Here is a 25171-nt window from a genome sequence, read left to right as displayed (position 1 = left end):
GATCGTGCGCAATTGTCAAGATACAAGATTTATTTCATCAATCTGACCGTTAACCTTAATGAATAGGATCTGTTTAAAATACGCAATATAGCAAAAAGGTTTTCAAACAAAATTGAGATTTTTTGACTATTTTCTTTTGATCAGGGGGAGACAAGAACCAAAAATTGATTTTTTTATAAGATATGACAGAAGATGCAGTTAGAGTTGTTACAAAGAAAGAAAAAAAGAATGGTATGTTCACATCTACAGATAAAAAGAGAAGATAATACAAATTTAAAAAACGCCTAGTTTCTAGAAAATAATAAAAATATTATTACATCATAAATTTTAAATATAACAAAAAAAAAGAAGTAAATATAAATCAAGATTCAATTACGGATTAAGCCGGTAACAAAATTCATAATTATGTACAGAGTTAAATCATCGATCCAGTAACACGACACCATAAATTCGATGCTTAATGAGATAACAAATAACATTTGAAACGCTGATTTATATGCTATTACTAACCACAGGTTTTTACAACACTATATTAGATAAATATCATTAAACCTAACTCTTCCTGAATAGATCGATAAACCAAGACCTTATTAAATACTTAATAATTCTCTAAAAGTAGTTTACACCGATAAAATTATACGAATTTATACTCGTAATCGCAAACGTAAATTATACTAGATAACTAAAAATGTCCTTAAAGAACCGATTAACTGTTACCTTAAACACAACTACTTATTACAATTTATTGCAATACTATTTTAATAAATTAAAATAATTACTTATTACAATTACGTATCTTACAACTGACAATCGAGTTTCACATTCTAAAATTATCTTTACCCTACTTCCAAAAACAGGTATCTGTGCAAGACCGACAAAGTTTACCATCATCTTCCTGTAATTTTTTTTTACTGTAGGAATGTCGCTACTGCAATCTTAGTATTGTGAGGGATAGACATTCACAAATAACAATTAATAAGATTAAAAACTGAAATACCGCAACCTAAAAAGTAACCAAATTAAACCGAACATTCACCGATGGAAGGAAAGCGCAGTACTAATTATACAGGTCGCTTGAAAATAAAATTAAACTACAAAACAGAAAAAAGACAAAACAGGAGTACTTCTTTTTCAACATAATCCTCATCCCTACACCGTAAAGTCAATCTTTGAAGCAACCAAAGCATTATTATACCGGGTAACTGCATTACATCAATGCTAGAGTCCACCAAAGATTCATAAGATAGAATCAAGTTTCACAGCAACAAAGATAAAACCGATAAAAAAACTGGCTCAGACTTCAAGACAAAAAAATCATTTGGTTCTGATAAAAACGCTAGCAGAATAACGGGATAAGTGTACAAGAATAGCTGGAAATTATGTTTAAATAATAAGTAAATTATTAAACTTACAGAATAACCTGTAATGCAAACAGTTGTTTGTCTCTTTATTACTTACTGAACCCTTGTATATAAAAGAAAAAAGTTTTTATTCAAGATTAAGATAAGTTAGAAAGTAACCGGCCAATAACTTAAAAAATTTACAAAAAAACCGATATTCAACCAAACAAATATATTATAGGTTTGCCTTATTTCAAGCAGAATATTCAAAAAACCATAAAATATATACTTTTCAGTTACCACTAAATATAATCGCTTTTGTTAATTAAGTCTAAAAAAATTGTAAATAAGCACTTTTTTGCTAAACAGTAAACAGCTTAAGAAACATCTCGGTGAAACTGAGAGACATATTATGATTCTAATCAATATTTATGAATATTGTAAATTGTGTCCTATCAACAGAATGATAACTTAAGACAACAGACTCGCATAATGATACAAAGATGCAAATTTCAATCAAGCAGAACGGTATGTTGGCTGTGAAGTGCCCATATGGAAACAACAGAAACGATATAAACTCAACAGGACATGCTAAGCAAGTCACTGGCAGAGCACACCAACATGTTATATACACATAATCTATACAAAATCCACACATAATGCCCTCTATTAGTGACATAACTTGTTTCTAAGACAACAAAATTTCCATCTGAGCAAATTCATCAAAAGTTCACAACTTATTTCATTATTAAAGGTATAAATGGTAAGAGCTAACTACATACAAAATATACATTGCAATAAAATAGTGCATTAATATTTTTTTAAGACTGTCTTAGCAACCGATTCCTGAAGTGTAGCAAGAAATTTTCTTGTGTACCTATATTAATAACATTAAAATGTTGCTTTCAAATTTAAACAGCCTATCATGAAATATAATACTGATATCCCTAAGACAATTGCCTCTGGAAGCAACCAGCAGTATTTCTGTGAACATTAACAGCACTCAGTGTTGATTAAATAATTAAACTATGTCCTAGATGATCAATCCCTAACCATACAGCAAATATGAATATTCTACTAAGACAATCCCTAAAATTCTAAATTTTGGCGTTAAATTACTGTTTGGGCTCAAATATTGTAGCTGTTAAACAAATAAAGCCAATTACAGATTAAGTTTTTACAACAATGAAAAAACTATATACAAAAATCAACTCTAATTTTTATGGTATTAAAACATACCTGTTTTATAGTGCAGTGTAATCTGACAAAAAAACACTTAAATCTGATTTGCCTACACAAAAAATTTAATTTTCATTAATGAGCCACATATATGACACAGGATGTCTGAAGATGACAAATATGATTAAATGTAGAACTTGTAGAAATGTAGAATTAATTGTAAATAAACCTGCTAAGTTAGGTCAGCAGACAGAAATTCAGTTTGATAAATAAATTTAATGATAACAAAAATGAACAAAAGAAAATGATTCTAGAAATTCATGTTGATCATTAAACTTCAAAAGCATTAAACATTTTGACAGAGAAAATTAAAGAAATCACTGCATTCCATTAAATGAAACTTTGCATTATGTTAATAAATTAAAACAATTAGATCATAATCTAGAAAATAATAAAACAGTAGTTCCACGAAGTACAAACTGTTTTAAAGAAGGACTCTACCCAAAAAATTAAGTAAAGTAAATGAATTTCATTGTACATCAGATATTATACTAATTACCAGGTGCTAAATGAGCAATTACCTTTAAATACATGTTTAATTTAAGCCTTAGTTTATAATGTTAATTTTATCAATCTGTAAGATACTTATTTTCATATTACAAAATTTTATTTGCTGATACTATTTTTTTTTTTTTTATATTAACACTTCTTTATAATTATTTGACATAATATCTTGATAATTATCAGTATTTCATTATTACTGTAATAAACCAAAATGCATATCATTTATATTTTCCTTTGTTATACCATCATGTGCAGTATAAAACAAATATGTGAATCAACTATCACTGTCACTAATAGTAACCTCAAAAACGAGCATCATTACAAGACAAAATCCATCTCAAATCAGAGTTAGTGAAATTTTAGTGTATGCAGTTCTCTCTTGTTCTTCTATTGGCATATACAGCTTCATTATTCTCAATGTATCACCGATAACACTATGATTTAAATAGTAATATATTATTCATTAATAAAAATCTGGATAAATTAACGAATACAAATACCTAGATAAATTTTCACACAACATAATTATATTAATTAACTTTCAAAGTAAAAACAAAAAAAAAGATTTCAGAATTCTATGAGAATAAATAAATATATATATATATATACATATACACACACACTAGTATATGCAAATAATAACTTTGTAGTAATTCAAACAAAGATTATCCAGCAACAATATTGCTATCAATTAAATAAGCCAATTCAGTAGAGTTCTTCCTTTGTATAAATTCATTTATAAATCGGCAAGCTTAGAATAAAAAAGGGTAAAATTAATTCATAAAACCATTAAAGTGAGATTTAAAAATAAAACACCTAAACTCAGCATGCTCATTGTACTAGAAAATAAAATAAAATTTAAAAGATAAAACTAAAAATTTCTTACAAAGAACCGTCAGTATACATAAACAACCGTAACTTCAGAATAAACACCCTAATAACAAATACAATTCCTAGTTTTTTATTATATGGATTACAACAAACTTCTAGAATAAATATAAAAAACAAATTTATACAAAATAAAATTGCCAGCATTACACGGGCTGTGGATGAGCAACAAAATAGCGGTAAAGGTAAGACACTTAAAACTATACACCATACTCAAACCTGTGTGTCTACAGAAATATATAAATACAAAAGAAGACGCCTAATGCAGTCTATGGGAGAATAATGAGACAGAAATTGCGTTCTGCAGGATGAGTAAACAAACGCGCCGAATATTAATGTGAGAGGTTATGATGAACACAGTCGTACAAGAATTTATTTTAACATAATACTACTAAACACAATAAAAATTATATTTATATATTAATATAATTACAACGATATTAGCAATACATACCGCACAAAACTGTTCTTTAAGTTCAGCCATTTCATCAGAACTCATTTTTCCAACATCTGAAAACACTTTAAACCCACTAACCGTAGACGCCATACTTCTCCAGAATGAGTGAGATCATGTGACCGACCACAACTGGCCAGCGCTGTTTGAATCGAAATATGAATCTTTACGAGGAGCTCGACTCACCTTCAATACGACAACCTATGCTAGAATGAATTCCTATAGTCCAAGGTCCGCCTGGAGACCAATCACTCACACCACACGAGTGACGTCATTGTAAAATAATGCATTTATAGAGTAAACTACTGATGAGCAAGCGTTCAGTAACTAGTTAGTGCTGGGTTTTTTTTTTATTAGCATAAAATAGAATAGGTATTAGTACTCTCCAAAGAAAGAAACTTTTTGAATGATAGAGTTCATAATAACGTCATAATAGTACGAATATTGGAAAATCATGTTATCAACGTGTGTGAATATATGTACAAACTACACTCGCAATTTCTAAATGTGATATCACATTCAACTGCACTTATGAAATGACTGGCGATTCAAACCATTACATTCATTAAAAATAACTATAAGCTGAGAAAAATTATATTGGCTGTGTTAAAATATCTGTACTACTACAAATTAAAATTAATTCATTTTTTGTTGGTTCAATCAGATTAAAGGCAATGAAGAATGTCATGTCCGTAAATAGTTACTGGCTATTGAATGTTTATGAAGATTCTTAGTGTTTAGTTGAGATTATTTTAAGTATTAAAAAAGTGTTAAATTCTTACTCATCCCCGACTGCAATGTTATTTACCACTTTCAGATAAACATATACAAACAATTTTGTACCACCGAGTATGGTGTGTAATTTCATAAATGCTCAGAACAGAAAGAAATGGACAATAGCTTTTAACTAGACAAATAACTTGACTAAATAAAATGTTATTGTTTGTAACAAAAAGACCTTATGAAATAAAATAAATTACCATAATCATCATACTAAAAAATGATTATAGCAACAGTTTTTAATCCACAAATATAACATTAGATTAATGTAACTAAGTTTTATTTAGATTGGTAACAAGAATAACTAACTGATACAAAGTATAACAGCCAATAAAAGCCATTTTTAGTTCAAATTTATTTTCTTGTGTACAAAATTTAAATTTCTTTCTTCCTCCTTAGTAAGTCATGATTTAAACTTGCCACAGTTCATTTATTATGAACAAGATCCAATTCATATTCATTACTGACTAGTTAAACTGAAGGAGTCCATCAACTGTAGAAGCAGTCTATCTACTCTAAGAAATATGACCCACCTAATAAATTCAGATTAATATATTTCTTGTAGTTATCCAAATACATCAGAACCCTAGTCTACTTTCTCATCTTTTTGAGGCTTTCACTGATAAAGTGACACTTTTTTTCATTTATATGTGTACCTGCTTTTTGTCTGCTCTATTTGGCCTCTTTTGGGCAAATTCTAATTCTTTTAAACCTCAGTGCTATTTAGAGTATTTGAGGTTTTTTTTCTGTTTAGCCTCCAAAACCACTGCAAGGTATTACTTCAGAGGATGAATGAGAATGATATGTATGAATGTAAATGAAGTATAGTCTTGTTCAGTCTTAGGTCAACCATTCATGCGATGAGGTTAATTGAAACCCAACCACCAAAGAACACCGGTATCCACAATCTAGTATTCAAACCCATATAAAAGTAATAACTGCCTAAGATTTGAACCTTAGAACTCTCGACTTTGGAATCAGCTGATTTGCGATGATGAGTTAATCACTAGACCAGCCCAGTGGGCTATTTGAGAGCTAATGGCATTGTACTGATCACTAAATGTTCTAATTTCTCTTGTTTCCATCTGTCAATAGAGGTAAGATTCCTTGTAAGAAGTGGCAGCCTCATAGTAATAGCAGTTTATGGAAAATGTATATGGGAAACAATACAATGTGTATGGATTTTTAGTTCATGGCATTCCTTGCCAGCAATGCATTATTATCTGGAGATCAGCAGATATGAAGAGAAATGTGCAACAATCTAGAGAAAAAAGAAAGAGAAAACAGGCAAAATAGAGGAAGATATCTAAGAGTTGGAACAGTAGATATCTTATCATTAATAGGAAAAATGGAAAAAAAAATAGATATAAAGTTAGAAAAAGATGTTCTGGCAATAAATAGCAAAGTAGCAAGAATAATGCAGTATGGAATTAAGAAATGGATGCAGTTTATTTTTTAGTAACATGAAGGAATGTAGAAATGAAATGGGTATAATTATAAAAAAAAAATGAATAAAACAAGATTGAACAAGTGATAATTTTATTAACAGTATAGTGTATGGGAGTTGAAGTAAGACAACTAATTTAACTATATGCTTCACAACAGGTAAATATGGAAATACTGGAAGAGTTCTTGGAAAAATTGGAGAATGATTGAAGGATTAACCGGAAGTAAATTGAGTGACCTTAATGCTCAGGTTAGAATTGAAAGGATAGGAGTAAATAGATTGGCTTCTATAGATATGGAAAAACGGAGAAACAAGAAACCACATTAACAATATTACAATTCCAAGAAAGAAATGAATTAAATGTGGTCAAATATAATTCAGGAAAATTCAAGAAAATCAATAATAAGTATTTATGGAGTAATAAAGGATGAAATTATTAACTGATAATTTTCTACAGAAAAAAGTAGAATTATTGATAAATTATGTAAAAGCTATAAAAGAAAAACATTTATTGATAATCACAGACTAGTAATAGCTAAAATGAGAATAGAGAATTAGAGTCAGTCAGAAATTAAGTAAATAAAATGGGGAGGCAGAAAGTTTGGAAATTGACATTGCTGGAAGAAATTGAAAGGTACAAAGAAAGTATAAATCAGTAAGTTCCAAAAGTTGCTACTGAGAGAGAAAGAGTGGAGGCACTTTAAGGACATCCTGATGAAGTGTGTGACAAAGCAGTGTGGAAGAATAAAAGGAAAGAAAAAGAAGAAGGAGACCTTCAGATGAAATGAAATAAAAATTTCAGTAAGATAATATAAAATATGGGTCTAAAACTATCTCTGAGCTATTTTGATAAGTAAATAATAAAATTGATTTCCTGAAGTGGAGGGGGTTAAATGATGTTTTTAAATTTCAAGTATACTTAGCCAAGGAAAAGTTTCCAGAAAGAAAATGCTGGAAAAGGTTTGTGGATAAGTTGAGGTGGTTGTAGATATCACTGAAGAAGTGTTATATTGATGTGTAAATGAAAGCCTGGACTTAATAAAAAAAGGATAGTGAAAAATAAGATTTGAGAGGAAGAAAGATATAAGAAATCTTGTATCTGAAGACAGATGGTGAAAATGTTTCTGTTAATAGTTGATGTAGAATGTAAAATGGAAGCTAAAGAAGAGGAAATATCCCTAGATAGTTCTGAAGATAAAGAAAAGGAATAATAAAGTCAAGATATCTATGAGAGAAACAAAGGCAGGAAATGTAGTTGAACGTGATAAGGTTTCATTCAAAATTATTAAATCAGGTAAAGAAGTAATAATGCACTGAATGTACAAAGTATTTAGACTGATCTGGAAGAGAATACAAATTTCAGATGACTGATATAAGAGAAGGCTAGTAACACTTCAAGAAGAAAATTATAAAGGAAAACCACTAACACCTCATGTAGCCAAAATGTTTGAGGGAATTCTGGAGAAGACAATAAGATAAAGTGTTGAAAAGAAGTCAGAAGAGAAGCAGTGTAGGTTTATCTGACACAGATCAATTATCAGTTGCTCTAAGACAAAATTTGGAAAGGATGCTGGGAATATGCAAAAGATCTGTGATGACACTTACTGACACTGAAAAAGTGTATGACTGTTTAGAGGTTAGTATTGAACGAGCACTTTTAAGGAAATGTACAGAGAAGCTCATTGAGAGAATAATTCCAGTGTGAAGAATATTAGACAAATATACATATTAAATTGGAGTATTTGAATATTTTGATGTAAAGTCAAGTCTACAATTAAGGAAATTTTTTTCAGCCTTTCCTATTTGTGAGGAATGGATGGAACAAGAGAATGGATGAAGTATTAAGAAAGAGAAATAAACAAGGAAAAGCATACTAATTCACAGGTGATATTGGGAAAGAATAACTAGATATTTAGAATATAGAGATTAAAATGAGCAGAAAAGGATAAGCAGACAGAAAAGAGAAAACCAGTTATGATTCAAGGGGTTAACAAAGGAAGAGACACTATTCAGATAGAGAAAGAGCTGGTAGATTAATTAAGAAATTTTTTTTATATCTAGAAACTGATTGACTGAATTTATAATTTGATAGGAAAATCTAAATGCTAATCTTTTTCTAGGTGGTAAGTAGCTTACTGTGAAGCAGTGATATATCAAAGATATATAAAAATATACTATATAAGACACATTAAATACCACTATTGACTTATAGGGCAAGAACATGATCAATAATAAATAGAGATGGAGCAAGAGTCCAAACCTCAGAAACTAAGTTTTTAAGGAATATGATTGAAATATAAAATGAAAAGTGAGGTAAATAGGCAAGTTACTAAAAGAGAAAAGTTACTTAAAGGGAATCCTAAACCAAAGAATAAGCAAGGAAGACTAAGTTGGTTTGAACTTGTAATGGGGATGGATAATGGAAGAGTAATTAAGAAAGAATGTGAGAAACAGAAAGATGGAAAGCATTATAGAGGAGTGCGAGGAAGAGATAAAAAATAAAGTGGAAGAAGAGGTAAAGATGTTCAAAGCGTACTACAGAAGATTAGAATCAAGTGAAGGTCGTTTATGAAGCACTATTTATTGTCCATAGATTGTTGGACAAACGGGAATAGAAGAATAAGTAATGGTTCTAGAGTTAATGTAATTTATTTTACAACTACAACATTAACATTTTTGTTACTGGAAGTACAACAGCAGATGTTTTTGAATGGTAAATTTTTTCATAAATCTACTGAAATGTTACAAAAAAAATCAGCAATGTTTCTGATCTTCCCTGGCATCTGTAAAGAGCTAAAAACGTAACGATGAAATTTAAAATTAATATTTCTACTACAATGTTATTTTCTCATATATTTATTTACTTATTAAAAAATAATTTAAAAAAGTTTTACTTATATACTAATCTGTTAAAAACATTAATAATTTATTATCAAACATTTAATATCAAGCTCAGATTTTCTAATTTTAATACACTATAAGATACTGTCAAAAACTTTTCAAATAACAATATTTTTGATTATTTTAACAAAAGATTAATTTCTCAACCTCTGTGATAAAGGTTTAAAAACTGTCTCCACTGTGATAAAATCTCATTTAGAAAAAAAAAATTAAAAATGTCAAGTTGATAGTCTGGAAATATAAAAAGTTAAAAGAGTTTATAGAACTCCTTTTTCTAAGAATGAGTGTATCCCTTAACCATCATTAATAAGTGGTTAGTCCCTTAACCGCTGATAGGATGAAAAGTTGTTCTCCCTCTCAAAATACCTCATTTACAGAGAGATTATGGAAATAACTTCATGTCCATAGGCTTAAACAGTAAAAATGAGAAAAGATGAAACTCCTGTTTCAAAAATCAAGGATTTTATTATCCACTAACAATCTTGTAAGGATAGAAAATTACTCCTATACTGATAAATTCCAATTTAGAAAGAAGTAATAAAAATTCAGACTAACACTTTGTAGACTACACCATTGTGCGTAAGTGTTCTTTCCGAACATATGATCTTGCAATACTTTCACTGCCTACAACAGCCATTATTGTATGCCCAAACAAGGAATAGGTTCTGTTAGTGTGTTGTGTTTATCATTCCAGAGCCAGACCTTTTTCATAAGCAACCTTTTTTATTCCAGACATTTTTTTGTGATATCTTGTTTTATTCTTTTTCATCTACCATGTCCCGAAATTGTTTCCTAATAGTTCTTTGAGGACTTCGTTTTAATTTGAATTCTCCTAACAGTGATCTTTTACCTCACTTATTACACAAAATAAATCTCCTTCTACCCATGGCATGAGTGATAGCATCTTGGGCCTTTCATCCGGAGGTTCCAGGTTTGAATCCCAATCAGGCATGGCATTTTTCATACACTACAAAATTCCATTTCCATATCCCACACAAGCTTTAAGCTTATGTGGCAACATCATCAAACAAACAAAAAAAAAAAAAGACCCAAGAATATAATTGATTATCAATAAATTACTGTTACTTGGCAAGGGAAAATATTTCCACCAAATCATCAGCAAAAAAAAAGTACTGAATAAAAATTTACATGCAAACTCAGCCAGATGGTTTGTTTTTGGTGCCTTGTGTGTTGTTGGTCTAAAGATTGTGGTACTGGGGTGGGGGGAAAGAGTGTCAGTAAAGTTGTCAAAAAAACTCATAACAGATTGCATAGGTATTGGCCATTCTACCTTCTTAGACAACTTAAACAAGTGTATGTCTCACTAAAATGTCTGCTGGTGAACTTATATGTCACCAGAACATTGTAAATCCATAAAGAATATTCTTTAGATATTAAAAATAAAAGGACACAAAGAGGTTAAGTTGTTCAGCAGTTTACTGATGAAGGTGTCTGTGTCTTAAAATGGAACAACAAAAGAGACACTATAATGATAACACTGGAGTTTGACAGTACCCTACAAGAAGTAAATTTCAAATGGAAAACAGTAAAATAGCTGGCAGCTGTAATACACTATAACAATAACATATTGGCGATAGATAAAAGTAACCAGCTGCTAACATAATAATCCTGTGAAAAGAAAATGCTTCATTGGTATGCAAAATTAGTTGTTGATTTTTTTCCATTTTATTATAAACAAGAGTTATTTGCTGTTCAAACAGCATAAAATACATATGACAATATAAAAATGGGTAAGGAAGAAAGAAAAATTGCAGAAAGTGCATAAAAAATTTTTTAAAAAAAGGCGTTATCTTATTTGCACACCATAACTGCCCAGGCTTACCAGAACTTTGTCTGAAGCCTTGTTTTAGAATATGTCACAATTATTAATACAAAAATATAATAATATTTTATTAATAATTAGGTATTATTTTTCATTAATAATTGTTTATTTTCATTAGTTAATGATATTTTTTAAATAAAATTTTACTCCTTCCTTTTTACTAACTATTAATTAATGATATTTTTAAGTAAAATTTTATTCCTTAATAATGGCTCTTAATAGAATGAAAGTAAATTATACTTATACTTTTTGGATAAATACTAAAATTAAAAAATGATATTTAGGAAGTAAATATCATTTACTTTTTAAATAATTGCTGGAAGAACAAGAAAAATAAAAGTTGATTGTGGATAACTAGTTTAACTTTATATGTATTATATTAGAAAAGATTAGAAAACCCAGATTTATTCAATAAGCATCTCAGCCAGAGATTGGGCTTTTTGTACTACCAGAAGATACGAAACTGAGTTGCTGGTTAGGTTCACAGGTATGGCCACTACCAGATAACACAAATAGCAAATACAATGCAGTTCTGTAGGATTTCATTTCTTTAGCACAGATCCAGTGGACATCTAGCTATAATGGAAAGAATATGTAAGGAAGAAGGTATCAAGGTAAGAAAAAGGAATAGGCAGTGAGAAAGTGACAATAAACTTAAAGGGGAAAAACAAAATAACACAATTAAATCCACCTTTTTTTCTTTTTCCTGTTTAGCCTCCGGTAACTACCGTTTAGATAATTCTTCAGAGGATGAATGAGGATGATATGTATGAGTGTAAATGAAGTGTTAGTCTTGTACATTCTCAGTTCGACCATTCCTGAGATGTGTGGTTAATTGAAACCCAACCACCAAAGAACACCGGTATCCACGATCTAGTATTCAAATCTATGCAAAAATATCTGGCTTTACTAGGACTTGAACGCTGTAACTCTCGACTTCCAAATCAGCTGATTTGGGAAGATGCATTAACCACTAGACCAACCCGGTGGGTTAATTAAAACCACCTAAAGTAGTGTTTCAGACTCTTCTACATTGTGGATGGTCATTCACCTCATTTTACTCAGAATGGGAGCAGCAAATTACTGGTCAGTGACTTTTCAATATAATGACTACTGAAATATGTATTGTAACAAAAAGCAATGATGAAAAAAATACTGAAGTTCAGGTTTTTGCAGTAAAAACCTTTGCTCATCTTCAAAATTGTGTGGAATGAAGTATCAAACTGAATTATAAACTATTCAGTCCAGATCTTCAGTGGAGGTTTAATTTAGGTTTAGTATATACAAAGAACATTGAAATCAAGGCAAATTTTCAGTGAATTCAATAAATATTATCTATTTCATACTTGAAGCATTCTGATAACAGTCAATGCCATTGATAAGGATGCTTCATGTGAAAAAATTACAATGAAAGAAAAACCTAAAAATTAAAATAACATTAAAAAGTAAGCCAAAATAGCTTTTATCATCTGTACTTTAGAACTGACATGCATGTTCTAAAAAATTCTTAAAACTATAAAAAGGATATTCCATGAACCACTTTGTCAGTTTCTTACATTTTTTTTTCATTAGCCCCTAGCAACTCATAGGGAATTCTTTTGAAGACAGCTAATCTCTAATTTTATAATTTTAAAAATAAAACTGCATTTACTTACTTTTTAATTTTAATTTTTGTTTTTTTTTTTAAATCTTTTAGTTATCTTAATCTCATGCTGTATTGATGTGTGTGAAATAAATTTCTATTATTTTTATATGAACTTTTCTAATCTGCACAAGGATGTATTTAGTGAGTTCTTGTTACCTGTCTTGTGCAAGAAGACAGCAGTTCTTAGTAAGCCAAGTAGTTTTTGCTTGCTTCATACTAAGCACTTCCTAATAAACTCAAGATAAGGTCATAACTTTCAATTTTCTAAAGGAGGAATTTTCTATGAATTATGTATAATTCATAGTATTCAATTATTTAAAAAATAATTCATTTTTCAACAGAAGTCGTTACTGCAATCACTCATTTATACTTTTTAAAGCTGTTATTGTTATTTAGTGTACGATTACTGATTATTGTTATGTATAGAAAATTAGTGTGGAAAAAGATAAATATATGAAATTTACATTAGTAACAATATTATGAAACTAGTTTTTGATCTGATCTTTACTATTTTCTGTATAAATTTATTTTACTTTAACCATGACGGTCAGGTTGAGTATCAAATTTAAACCCACAGAGTCAAAAACTAACCTGTGCATTATTGATTCTCATATCTTAAAGAGCAAATTCTAGGTTTTCAGACAAATTATAGAAAGAACATTTAACAGCTGTTTTATCTTCATAAGTTTGGAAAATAAATGAATGTAAAGAATACATTGCATCTACTGTTTATCTATGCTGGTAAAATACAGTTGATACCTTAGAAAATGTGTGCTAGCCTGATAAATGTATGGTATAACCAGGCCAAGGTATGGTTATACCATATGTGTGGTAGTTATAGAAAAGAGGATTTTTATGCTTATTGATCTCCATAGTCAAATGTATTTGAATATAACAAACAATTGATAACTCACTTTCTAAATACAAGATATATGCTTCTTGAAGCTAATCTACTAATGTTGGCCATCTTGAAAGAGTAAGGGAAGTCCTTTAGAAGACTGCTGAATAGTATGTGTTGTGTTTCATCAATTAATATCTTACTGTCATCAAATTTTCTGTGTTGAACTGTATAAATTTTATGTTGTTCAAACATGTTCAATTCATAGCTTTTAACTACTATATGTGAATTTACATATTGTGAATAATATCTTTCTGAATGTGGACTTAATTATTATGAGGTAATTTGGTAAGATTACCCATACTGTAGTTATAACCTTTTTAAATTAATGTGACTATTTTTAACATTTTAACTAGTGAGTTTTTACTTGTGTTATGATTTTATATCCACACTTGTTTGTGTTTTGTATCTGTGGGTGAATGCAGGTTCATTCTTCTCAATATATTACTTAGTGCAATTACTGCAAGTTTATGATTAAATTATATTTAGTTACTTAAAAAAAAGACAAAAAATTGTGAAGTGTTTTTAATTTAAGTTAGCAACATTTTTGTCATGGTGATGAAAAAAAATGAAATTCCTTTAAGTATGAATTAATATTTTTTATGCTTAAACTTACTCTGAAGAAGCTGCGCAATAAATCATATTTTCTGGAAACACATTTCTGTAGAAAGTATGTTATTTTTAAATTTGTGTTTAAAAAATCAGATTTTGTCATGCCGAACAAAAAATTAATTCACAATCACCAAACACAATGCCTTTTTACATAAACTATACTATTCCACTCCACAATGTTTTATATTAGTCAAGCATAATGCAGTTTCAAAGATAAAAGCCCTGCACAGAAATATTGTCAACATTTACCAACAATCTCATAAAGAAATCCACCAACATTGACCATAACCTTGAAGTTATATACATGCATGAAGAACCACGTCTTTCCACACTTGAGCATGATTATACTGCATGATTATAGCACGATTGAGCATGATTATATAATCACACAACAATATGCTAAATGTACAGTACAAATCTAAAACACTTTTCGACTATATTTTAAATATGCATCTGCCTAACTTAAAAAAAAACCGCCAACAGTAACCAGTGGGACAACAGAAACAATAGCCACTGAGCATAGTTGTAAATGTAATGAAAAAGCTCTATTTTAAAATTTGGTTTGATTTATAGTTGAAAAGATTGCTTTTTAAAAGGAAATAATATAATAAATATTCAGGTTTAATATGTTTTACGTTGCTAATAAGCTTGAATGACGTTCATATTTTAGGGTTAGTTTTTTGTATGTAATTACAGAAAAAACTCTAATTTAAATTATCCGAATTAAAGCAGAAGACAGTATGGAGTTATCAGAATTTTGTTGTAATAAATATAATAGCGATTTTGGACGAACACTATATTAGTTTACAGTGTTGGTCTATAGTAGCACTGTGATCAGTAAGAATTATAAAATATTATTAATTATCATACTAGTTGAACAAATAACGTGACAAAAATTGTAAGTAGATTAAATTTCGAACGATTTAAAAAAATATATAAATAAATAAATCTGTTATGAGAGTTACTTAGTAGGTAAAAATATTACGCTTTATAAAGATGAAATAAAAATTAGAAACATTTCAATCAACTACGAGATAAGAAAATTAAAAATAAAACTAGTAATTTATGTTATCATCGATTATAAAATGATATTTATATTACTAACATTAAAAGATGTAGATAAAGTGTAAGAGTTTTGAGATCAATGAACCAGTGGTTGTATTTGTGTTGAGGTTATGGTTGGTGTTTAGTGTGGATATGTTATTTTATATTGTTTTATTACTTTTAAGTTGATGTTCGTTAGTTTTTGAGTGCACCAATGTACCTCATGATGACTTAACTTTAAAATTTTTTACTATATTGTGTCTTAATATCTTTATTATTTTATTACCTTTATGAATACATCGTTATGAAACTTTATTTTGTATGTCGCAAAGTTTTTATTAATCTTTCCTCTATTTGAAGATACTTTTGAACACTATGGCTGATTATCCTTTATTTACTAATATTGGTTAGTATAAAATTGAGTTTCTATTCTGTCTGATTACGTTGTGTGTATGTTGCATAAAAATGAAGTTTGTAACAGTTCGTTTGGTAACGTTCGTTTTTCTGAAAAATGAATTAGTTAAGTGAAGTGGACATGTGTTATTTCTTAGAAGTATATAAAAATTACTGGCAACTTAAATTATTTTCATTCTTTTTATGTGTAACCCTGAAGTTTTATGTTGAAAAAACCAAAAGTGTATTATATTTAACGTGTTAAGAGAGATTTCTAATGTCTTATTAAGTACTTGAATTCTTATGGTTAAAGTTTTTCTAATTGTAAAACCTAAATATGTGTGGATTGATAATTTTGTTGAAAAATTCAAATTAATATGTGGGATAAGTTATATATAAGCAATTATCAGTTTAAAGCCAGAATATTTTTCTTTTGAATGATTCTTTGATATCTAACTGGAGAGAATTGAAGAGCATACCAGCAGTTATGCGCATGAGTCAGTTTCTTTCTCTGCTAGCATGCGTATCTAGATAGTGATTGATGCATTTGCCAGAGAACAAATGTTTATTGTGTAATTAGACTATCTCTGCTCTACACTTACAGAAACTATTCAACCAGTAATATGATAGAGAACAAAAATTAATTATATGATATATTATTATTGTCTTTTTAAATTTAGTTACTGTTTTTACTTAATCAATGGGAATTTATTTCCATTATATGGTAGACTGTGTGAGATACTTTTGTTCTTGTAACTTAGCATCTCTTTTTAGAAAACTATTGTGATTTTTATAGTTTAGTTACCGATGATTATATATTTTTTTAGTCAGTGTGTAGCTATATGATTTGTTTGAAATTGAAATACAAACAGATATCTCTGTGATTTTTATTTACTCCCACTACAGCTGTTGTAAATCAATAGTTAAAACAAAAGGTTTCTTCAAATTATTATCTGTTGCCAAATCTTTTTAAAAATATAATGCTAAAACATAAAAAAATAAAACTATGAACATGTGATGATGCAAGGTTATGATTGTACTATAAAAAAACAGGAACACACTTCCTGCAAAACTGAAGAAGATTAATGATGGCAGCATTTAGAAAAACCCATCTTTCCATCCAATTCCTATTTTACTTTTTTAACCGTATCATATTTCCTAATATGAATCCTATTTGGAAAGATTTCTTTTTATATAATTTAGTTGCATCCTCGGCCTTAAAAGAAATGTGATAAGGTATATGTATCATGTCTGTCAGGTTACTTTTATCAAATTTAAGACAAGCTCATGCAGTGGTTTTGATCCAGTACTGCTACAGAAAATTCTTTTGTCTAGTTAGTGCAATTTTTCTGTGTCTAAGGAGGTTAAGAAGTACCACTCTATTCCTTGTATTGCTATCTCTTCAACCTTTTTGAATATATTTGTCTTTTGAAAATTTAATGAATGCCTTTTGAGGTAGGGTATCAATACAAAAAAATTTCTTTTATTGGAAAGGCATTTCCCTAATTTCTTTTTAGCTTGAAAATATTATTGTATGAAGTTTTATTTATTCCAAAGAATGTAATGGTATTATGGTGTATCTAGAAAATATTTCACTTACTGTAGTTTATGCTTTTCATTTATTTTAAAAGTTTCATTTGGCTGAAACTTTAAACCTAGTACTCAAATTAAAATTATTCAAATTTTATTTAATTATGTTAGATGTTATTAAGTTATTTTATCATAAATCTTGTAAGAAGTTAGAATTTTGCTTCATCCTAAAAGAACAATTATGTTATTTTTCGTCAGCTGTATTAAAACTAACTTTCTTAATTTGACTTTTCTTTTTTTGCAGATAATGGTTTTAATTGCCTATATAATGGAATAGAACCATTATTAAGGGGTTCGTATACAGATAATGAACAAAGAGAATTAATTAATGGTGGTTCAGACAAGTATCTTATACAGACTGCTGATGGCCAGTTATTGTGGGTTACACAATATTCTATTGATTGCAATCAGACTGTGTGTGATTCTGGACAAGCTGTTTTTATTTTACATTCAATAGATCAGCCATTAGTTCCATTACAACAAGATGGTAATATTTTAACTGAATCTTCTCTGGATAATTTACCTGACTGTGAAGATGAGTTAGATGAGGATGAAGATGTCAATGCTGATGATCTTATAAAGGTAGAGGATCGGGTCAAAGTATTTGATGCAATTTTAGCACCAGCTGAGAAGAAAGTAAGAGCAAAAGCAAGGTAAATATTAAACAAAAAATAAATAAACAAATTATATATTATAATAATTAAATGTTTAGAACACTGATGTTTAGAAACAAAAACAAAATGTGTGCAGTTGATTTTACAGGAATAGTAGAGAAAAGATGCTATTCCCCACCAAAATAGTATTAAGATTCTATTTTTAATTTCATACGAAAAATAACTTATTTAAATATCATTTCCTGAATTTTATCTTCTACATCACACAAAAAAAAAGTAAAACAGATTAAAAAAATATATTTAAATTCAAGGATTTTCAGCTTCTACAATCATTAAAGACAATTAATATAGTTAGCATCCATTAAATTTTCATTAGGAATAATTGATAAGTAAACTTTTTTATGTTCTTGTCAGTTAAAAGTCATCTGGTTTGTCAAACCTTATTTTTACTTACAATAATTTTTTTTAGTATGTGCCAAATAAGTCTTACATTATTTGTGAATTATGTCTGATGATAACAGAAAAGTGCATTGTACAAGAAAAGTATTCTCTGGATAAAAAAAAGGGAATTTAAGTGTTAGGAAAAAAAAGATGTAAGTTTATGCTTCATAAAATGATAAATTAGGAATGTCAATTCATAATTCTGTATGGGAGAAATTATTTCTCTAAAAGCAACTGAAGTAGTGAAAGAATAAAATTTACTTTCTGAAGAATTTAACGTCAGTTTGGGCTGGTTTAGGTGTACGATGCAGTGTCATGATATTGCATTTTGACAAAAAACGAGTACAGTATAACTTACTGATGACTAATAGAAAATTTAATTGTTGTACAGAAGTACATAATAAAATTAAGGGAACAACACACTTACAAATTGTCACATATTAGAAATGATCAAACACCATTTATTTTGATTTACTAAAGAATGTCTCGATAAATAAAAAGATAAGAGGTCATTTGTGGTTTAATCCAGGGAATAAGAAAATACAAATAAGCATAATGTTGTGTGTATTAGTGTAGGCATACAGCATTAAATTAATATTGTGTCTAATATTACAAGTCTATGCCCCAGAAAAAATTCCTACTGGAGTTATATTATTTGTACAAAACAAGGGTTTGGTGGATAAAGAAATTATGTTAGAGTTATTGAAAAATATCTCAAGTTGAGAGTAGGCTTGTAAGAAGACTTAAGGTACTTATGTTAAATGCTATTAAAGTCATTTTACTGAAAACTTTAAAAAAACAAATTTTCTGTTCAAACTCAATTTAGCCATTATTTCAGGAAAAATTGCAAGTTTGCTCCAAGTCTTAGATGTGGGGGTTATCAAACCTTTTAAGATTATTTGAAGTTATGTATGAATTGGTTCATTTTAGAAGATCATGTACTAACACTGCCAGGAAAAAAAAATGTGTTGTAATCCTGTGCAGATAGATTAATTCAACATGAAATGAGTTATCTGAAGAATCTTTTCACTACAAATCTAAAAAAATCCTACATCTTAAACTTGGTGAAGATATATTATGTGAAAGGTACTGAAAATAACTAACAGTTGTGAAGACAGTGAAGCTGAAGATATTATGGAGTAACAGTTTTTATTTAGTTTATTATAACATTTTTAGCTCTGTAAAGGACTAATTACCGAATTAAAAACAAAATATTGACTGTATATTACCTACTGTGGTATGTAATAGCAAATTATACTTAGCAAGGATTACTTTTATTAAATAATTAAATAAATATTTTAATTAAAATCAATGTATATATTTTTAATTTCTAGTAATAAAGGATGACACAGAGATGTGTACCCATTTTGGAATGACCATGACACATTCAATTTTTCACCAAACCTTATGTTGGCTGGAACATGTGGAGAAGCAGATGCCATTTATGTTAGGTGGCAAAAATTACATCTGGAAGGTGATGATCATCTTCCTTGATACATGTTTATAAATGTTGATAAATGTTATGTTATAAGTGTTGATACATGTCAATAAATGAAGCTGACCCACAACCATTCCAGTGTCTTCTGTGTGATCTGCTGTACATCCCTACGAATATCTGTCATCAGTTGCTGTAATGTACGGGGATTTTCAATGTAAACCCGCTCCTTTAAGTATCCCCACAGGATAAAGTCGGACATACTCAGGTCGGAAGATTGAGGGGGCCAAGGATCATCTCTGAACCTGGAAATCAGCTGACCAGGAAACAATTGTAGGGTTTGCATTGAATGAGCAGCAGTGTGTGCTGTCGCCCGGTCTTGTTGGAACCACATTTCTGGACCTATGCCCAAGCGCTGGAGTGCTGGCTGGAAAAAGTTAGTAAACATGTTCGTGTACCGATGAGAATTCACTGTCACTGCTACACCCTCCTCTTTAAAAAAGTAGGGACCAATAACATAACGCCTAGATATCGTGCACCACACTGTCACACGGGGTGAATGCAGAGGTCATTCATACACCTGTCTTGAGTTTTCTGGTGGCCAGTACCTATAGTTTTGCTGGTTGACAAAATCTGGTATACTTTTGCTGGTTGATTTAGATGGAATGTACCTCATCGCTCATAAATGTGCGCTTCAGGTACATCATGGAGAAGAACTTGCATCATTACAACAAAATCTTTCTGCTATTCATAATCTCTTTGGAATAATTGCTGAACACAGACTATCTTGCATAAATGAAATTTAAGATCAGTTTTCAAAATTCTTTCTACCAATTCCCATCCCAATCATAATGATATTGCATGGCGCCATGCCGAACATTGCGGTCTGTGGAGAACTGCTGCTCTCACTCTCCTCATTTTCTTGTGTTCTCACTGTACGTTCAATCCCTGGTGGTGTTTTGAAATCACATTACCTGTGTTTTGGAAATGTTCAATTCATTTCAGTATGGTTTTCAGTGTTGGGACTGCTCCGTGTCAGCCAACATTGAATTGATGGCGGATTGACCTCTGAGTTGCCACAACCAAATCACCACCTCTCACATATCCATCATACATGAACATGCGATGTTTCACTGACTATTTTGGCATGGTAACTGAAATAAATGGAAAATAAATGGCATTAGGTCACACACATGTTATGACAAACAAATTACAGGTTGGAGAAATATTAACAGTGTTTGGTTATTTTCAAAATGGGTATACATCTCTGTCACATATTTATGTGTATATATATATATATATATATATATACACATCAAAGATAAAAGTATAAAAACCGTTTACCACCAAGAGTACAGAATTTAATATTGCTTCTTACCTTATGCTTATTAATTTTTAATAGCGCTTTTGAGGTTTTCCCTCATCGTCAGTTAAACTTTTCTTTTCTTTTTTTTTCAAATCGCGCATAAAATTCAAACATTAAAATTGCAACATATAAAAATATGTAGTCAAAATATAAAAAAATTTTTATGTAGCTAATTTCCAATTTCTCTCTCTCTGTGTATGTATGTGTTTGTGCATGTATGTGTGTGTGTTTTTTGCTACCAAAAAGTTCCTGGAATTTGAATGAGGCATGTGAACCAGTTGTATTGCAGCTGTGTGTTGATAGTGCTTCTATTTAGTTGGTTGGCCAAGTGGTATCGTGGTATATATACCTGTGGTTATGATTTTTGTGACTTTGTGATGGTGTTTGTGTCATTTAGCAATTCTATGATGATGATGTGAAAATGGCTGCATAGGCAGGTGAGCATAGTTTAGGACAAACCCAAGCATATGATTATTACATGCATTTTGAAAACAGACAAATTCAGTTGATGAAGTGTTGTGGATGTCCTCTGACCGAAAACTTGCCTTAAAATATAACAATTCATGACATTTATGAAATTTTAGGCAGGCCTATTGCATGGTATTTGTTAACAATTTCCAAATTCAGGTTTTTACTGAGCTGAAGGAGCTTTTTGAAACTAGCCATAACTTCACCTTCAGCATCATGTAACTTCTTCCTGTTTTCAAAGATGAGATTGAAACTTTGGGGGAACATTTTTTGGTACCATTAAAGAGGTTCAAGCTGAATTTTAGGAAGTAATTAACACCCTGACAAAAATGACTTTCAGAAGTGTTTGTAATCATGAAAAGATTGTGTGGTTTGTGTTATCCATGCAGAAGGATATTACTTTGGAGGATGGCAGTTATTTTTAAGATAGTCTATTTGTTTTTTATAGGCCAATTTTTAGAAATATGGGTGTTTATAACTTTTTCTTTTAATCTGAAAATTGTGAAGTCATTTTATATTCATGGATATCATTGATGTGAGTCAACATAAGTTTGAAAAAACTGTAATCTGTTGTCAGGAAAAAAATAATTGCCAGATGAGCTCAATATTCAGAAAACAGCTTTGTATGCTGTTTACTCTACTTTAACCAATTTTTTATTTCAATCATTATGTAGCTGTATTTGTAGGCTTATTGTGTGCTTTTACCAGGACTTTTTAAGTTTTGGCTTGTTGTTTATAATTATTTCAATTTTTATTTTGGATTTGTTTTTTCTTACTTGAATGATGTGCTATTTTTGTTCTGTTCTGTTTATTTCAGAATTGACCTTGATGAAGATGAGAAAATTGGAAAATATGTTTGTGATTTGTGTGGTTCATCATTTGTGAGAGCTGTTCAGTATTATGGTCACCTTCATCTTCATTCAGGTATTAAAGTTTAAAAGTTGTTCATATCAGTTAATTAGAATAGTGCAGGTGTAATCAATTTATATCACATAACTGTTGTAACTTTTGTTGTTATTAATATTACTATTATTATTTTTATAATTGTCGTCATCATTGTCATGAAAATTCTGGATTTTATGTAACTGCACTTATCTTCTGATTGAATATTGAGAAAGAATTAAATGGTTTTTGAATCAGTTACAAGAGAATAAGTGTCTCTACTCTTGAAGAATTTTTTTGTGTGGTTTGGTTGTGAAGCTTTTATTAAACTTATTTTTTAGTTATATCTTGTTAATAATCACAGATTCAGTAATAAGCTAATTGAGTATATATCACTTGGTGATTGAGGAAGATAGCTGATAACACAATGAAAAGAATACAAGAAAAGCATGGTGAATTTCTCAGTGTTTTACGAGAAAAAATTAGGTTCCACGTGTGCACATTTTCTGCTGTAGGATATTAATTTGACTAATATTTCCTTTTCTAAAGTTGATATGGCTTTAATATATAAAAGGTATTCTGTTATATTATTATTACTTTTAAAATACTTGTCAAAACTTATATCAACAATTTTACAAGATGTGGACTGTTAAAACTTTACTAGATATGAACCACTTAATCTGATGATCAATATTGATTAGAAATTAAAGGTAGACAACATATTGACAAGGAAACAGAGCTGATTTAAACAAGAATCTTTAATGGCTTAGAAGACAAATGCTAAATTTCTGGTTAACAATTTAGTTAGTGATGCTAAACTATCTGTTAAAAACTTTACTGCTGTTTTTTTTAGAATATTGCAATTATGTTAATCTGATTTTAATTTAAATGAACAGTATTTTTGATGAAGTTGAAGTATTTTTGATAAACAGATCTAACTGCAAAATATGAAAAAATAATTAATATGAAGACAACTATATTTTCATCAGAACGCGTAAAGAATTTAAAGATACCAGATCCAAAGCACTAAAGCTAAGTTGGTGTTTGAAGATCCAAGAACAGTATATGACTATATTGTAAGGATTTGATATTCCAGATTTTTCTTATCTTATCTCAATAATCCTTACAATTATTGTTTGAATGTTAAAATATCTTAAATATTTTGTTAAAATAAGTATATTTTCTTTAAAAAAAATGTATATTATGTTGACTTTCTGATGAACTCTATCCAATGAAGATCATTAGTTTAGATTATGTTATTAATCTTTGTTCATTTCAAATTCCTTTCTTATTGTTTAAATGTTTAGTACTGATTACTATTAGTATTCGATACCTTTTAGATTCAGAACTATTGCAGACAATTTAATTAATTAATTAATCTAGTACTGAAAACCACTTTTTAAATATTTAATCAGTTTTTAAATTAATTATCTATTATTGCTTATTAATTTTTATTTTTATAAAAAATATCTTAATCTGAATTAGATTTGTTTTTGTACATGATCTCCCCCTCACTCTGTTATAATTCCTTTTTTTCAGTTAAGTTACCCAATGTATGTATTTTAAAAATATGAATTCTCTACTTGTAACACCAATTAAAATTTTAGAGTAACTCAGTTTGCAGTGTTGGAAGAACACTACTTTGGTTTAAGAAGACATTAATTGTCACAAGCACAGCATGTAAAGCAGTATGTCGTTCAAAAAAGGCATAAATCAATTTAGTTACATTTTTAACTAACATTCATACTTATTTGCTAAAATTCCATTAGAAGAAATTATGAATATTACAAATAGTATTACAAATATTACCCATCAGTCAAAGTTCAGTAATAAAGCAATAAAAATAACTTCTCAGTTAATTTAAGAAATAATGATTGTTATTAACAAATTAAGAAAAAAGTAAAAACAATTTTTATATGTAAAAAATAAAAATTTACCATCTTTGAATAGTTGATTTCTGTGGGCCTAAATAAAACTTATAATCAAAAATAAAAAACACTTGAGAACTGCTAGCAAAAAAAAAAGAAAGTAAAACTAGATGCATATCAATTCAGTTGTTAAAAATTATCATCAAGGAAAATTTATAAAAGTAAATTCAGAATAAATTTCTGGTAAATAAATTAATATAAAAGAAATATTAATAATAAAAAAGAATCCTTACAAAATGCTGCTAAAAAAGTGCTTTTACCTATGTTTTTGTACCCATGTATGATGGTAAATCAAATATAAACAAGATTTTATTTTTAAAAAAAAATTATTTATTGAAAAATAAAAGGCAAATATAATTTATTTCTCTACATAGTTTCCTGCTTTAGAAATACATTTTCCCTAGCGAGAAGGAAGGTGTTTTATTGCAGCATCATATGGTTGCATCAGGAGCCAATTGC

General features: G+C 29.2%; 2 protein-coding genes across 2 annotated transcripts in view; one reads left to right on the top strand and one right to left on the bottom strand.

Annotated features, from left to right (window-relative positions):
• Fim (plastin-2 fimbrin) overlaps window positions 1-4646 on the bottom strand; it is a 98586-nt gene extending 93940 nt beyond the window's left edge. The window contains exon 1 of the mRNA XM_075363286.1: window positions 4426-4646. Coding sequence (XP_075219401.1) covers window positions 4426-4518 — 93 coding nt within the window. The 5' untranslated portion in view covers window positions 4519-4646. The remainder of the gene's footprint in view (window positions 1-4425) is intronic.
• Window positions 4647-15723: 11077 nt separating this feature from the next.
• The window catches only part of LOC142323523 (uncharacterized), a 49731-nt gene continuing 40283 nt past the window's right edge, over window positions 15724-25171 (top strand). Inside the window, exons 1-3 of the mRNA XM_075363285.1 lie at window positions 15724-16001; window positions 17823-18231; window positions 22720-22826. Of these exons, the coding sequence (XP_075219400.1) occupies window positions 15971-16001; window positions 17823-18231; window positions 22720-22826 (547 nt within the window). The 5' untranslated portion in view covers window positions 15724-15970. The remainder of the gene's footprint in view (window positions 16002-17822; window positions 18232-22719; window positions 22827-25171) is intronic.

Source organism: Lycorma delicatula, chromosome 4, assembly GCF_047948215.1.
Source record: "Lycorma delicatula isolate Av1 chromosome 4, ASM4794821v1, whole genome shotgun sequence".
In the NCBI taxonomy this organism is placed as follows: domain Eukaryota; kingdom Metazoa; phylum Arthropoda; class Insecta; order Hemiptera; family Fulgoridae; genus Lycorma; species Lycorma delicatula.
This window is presented reverse-complemented; position numbering and strand designations above follow the sequence as displayed.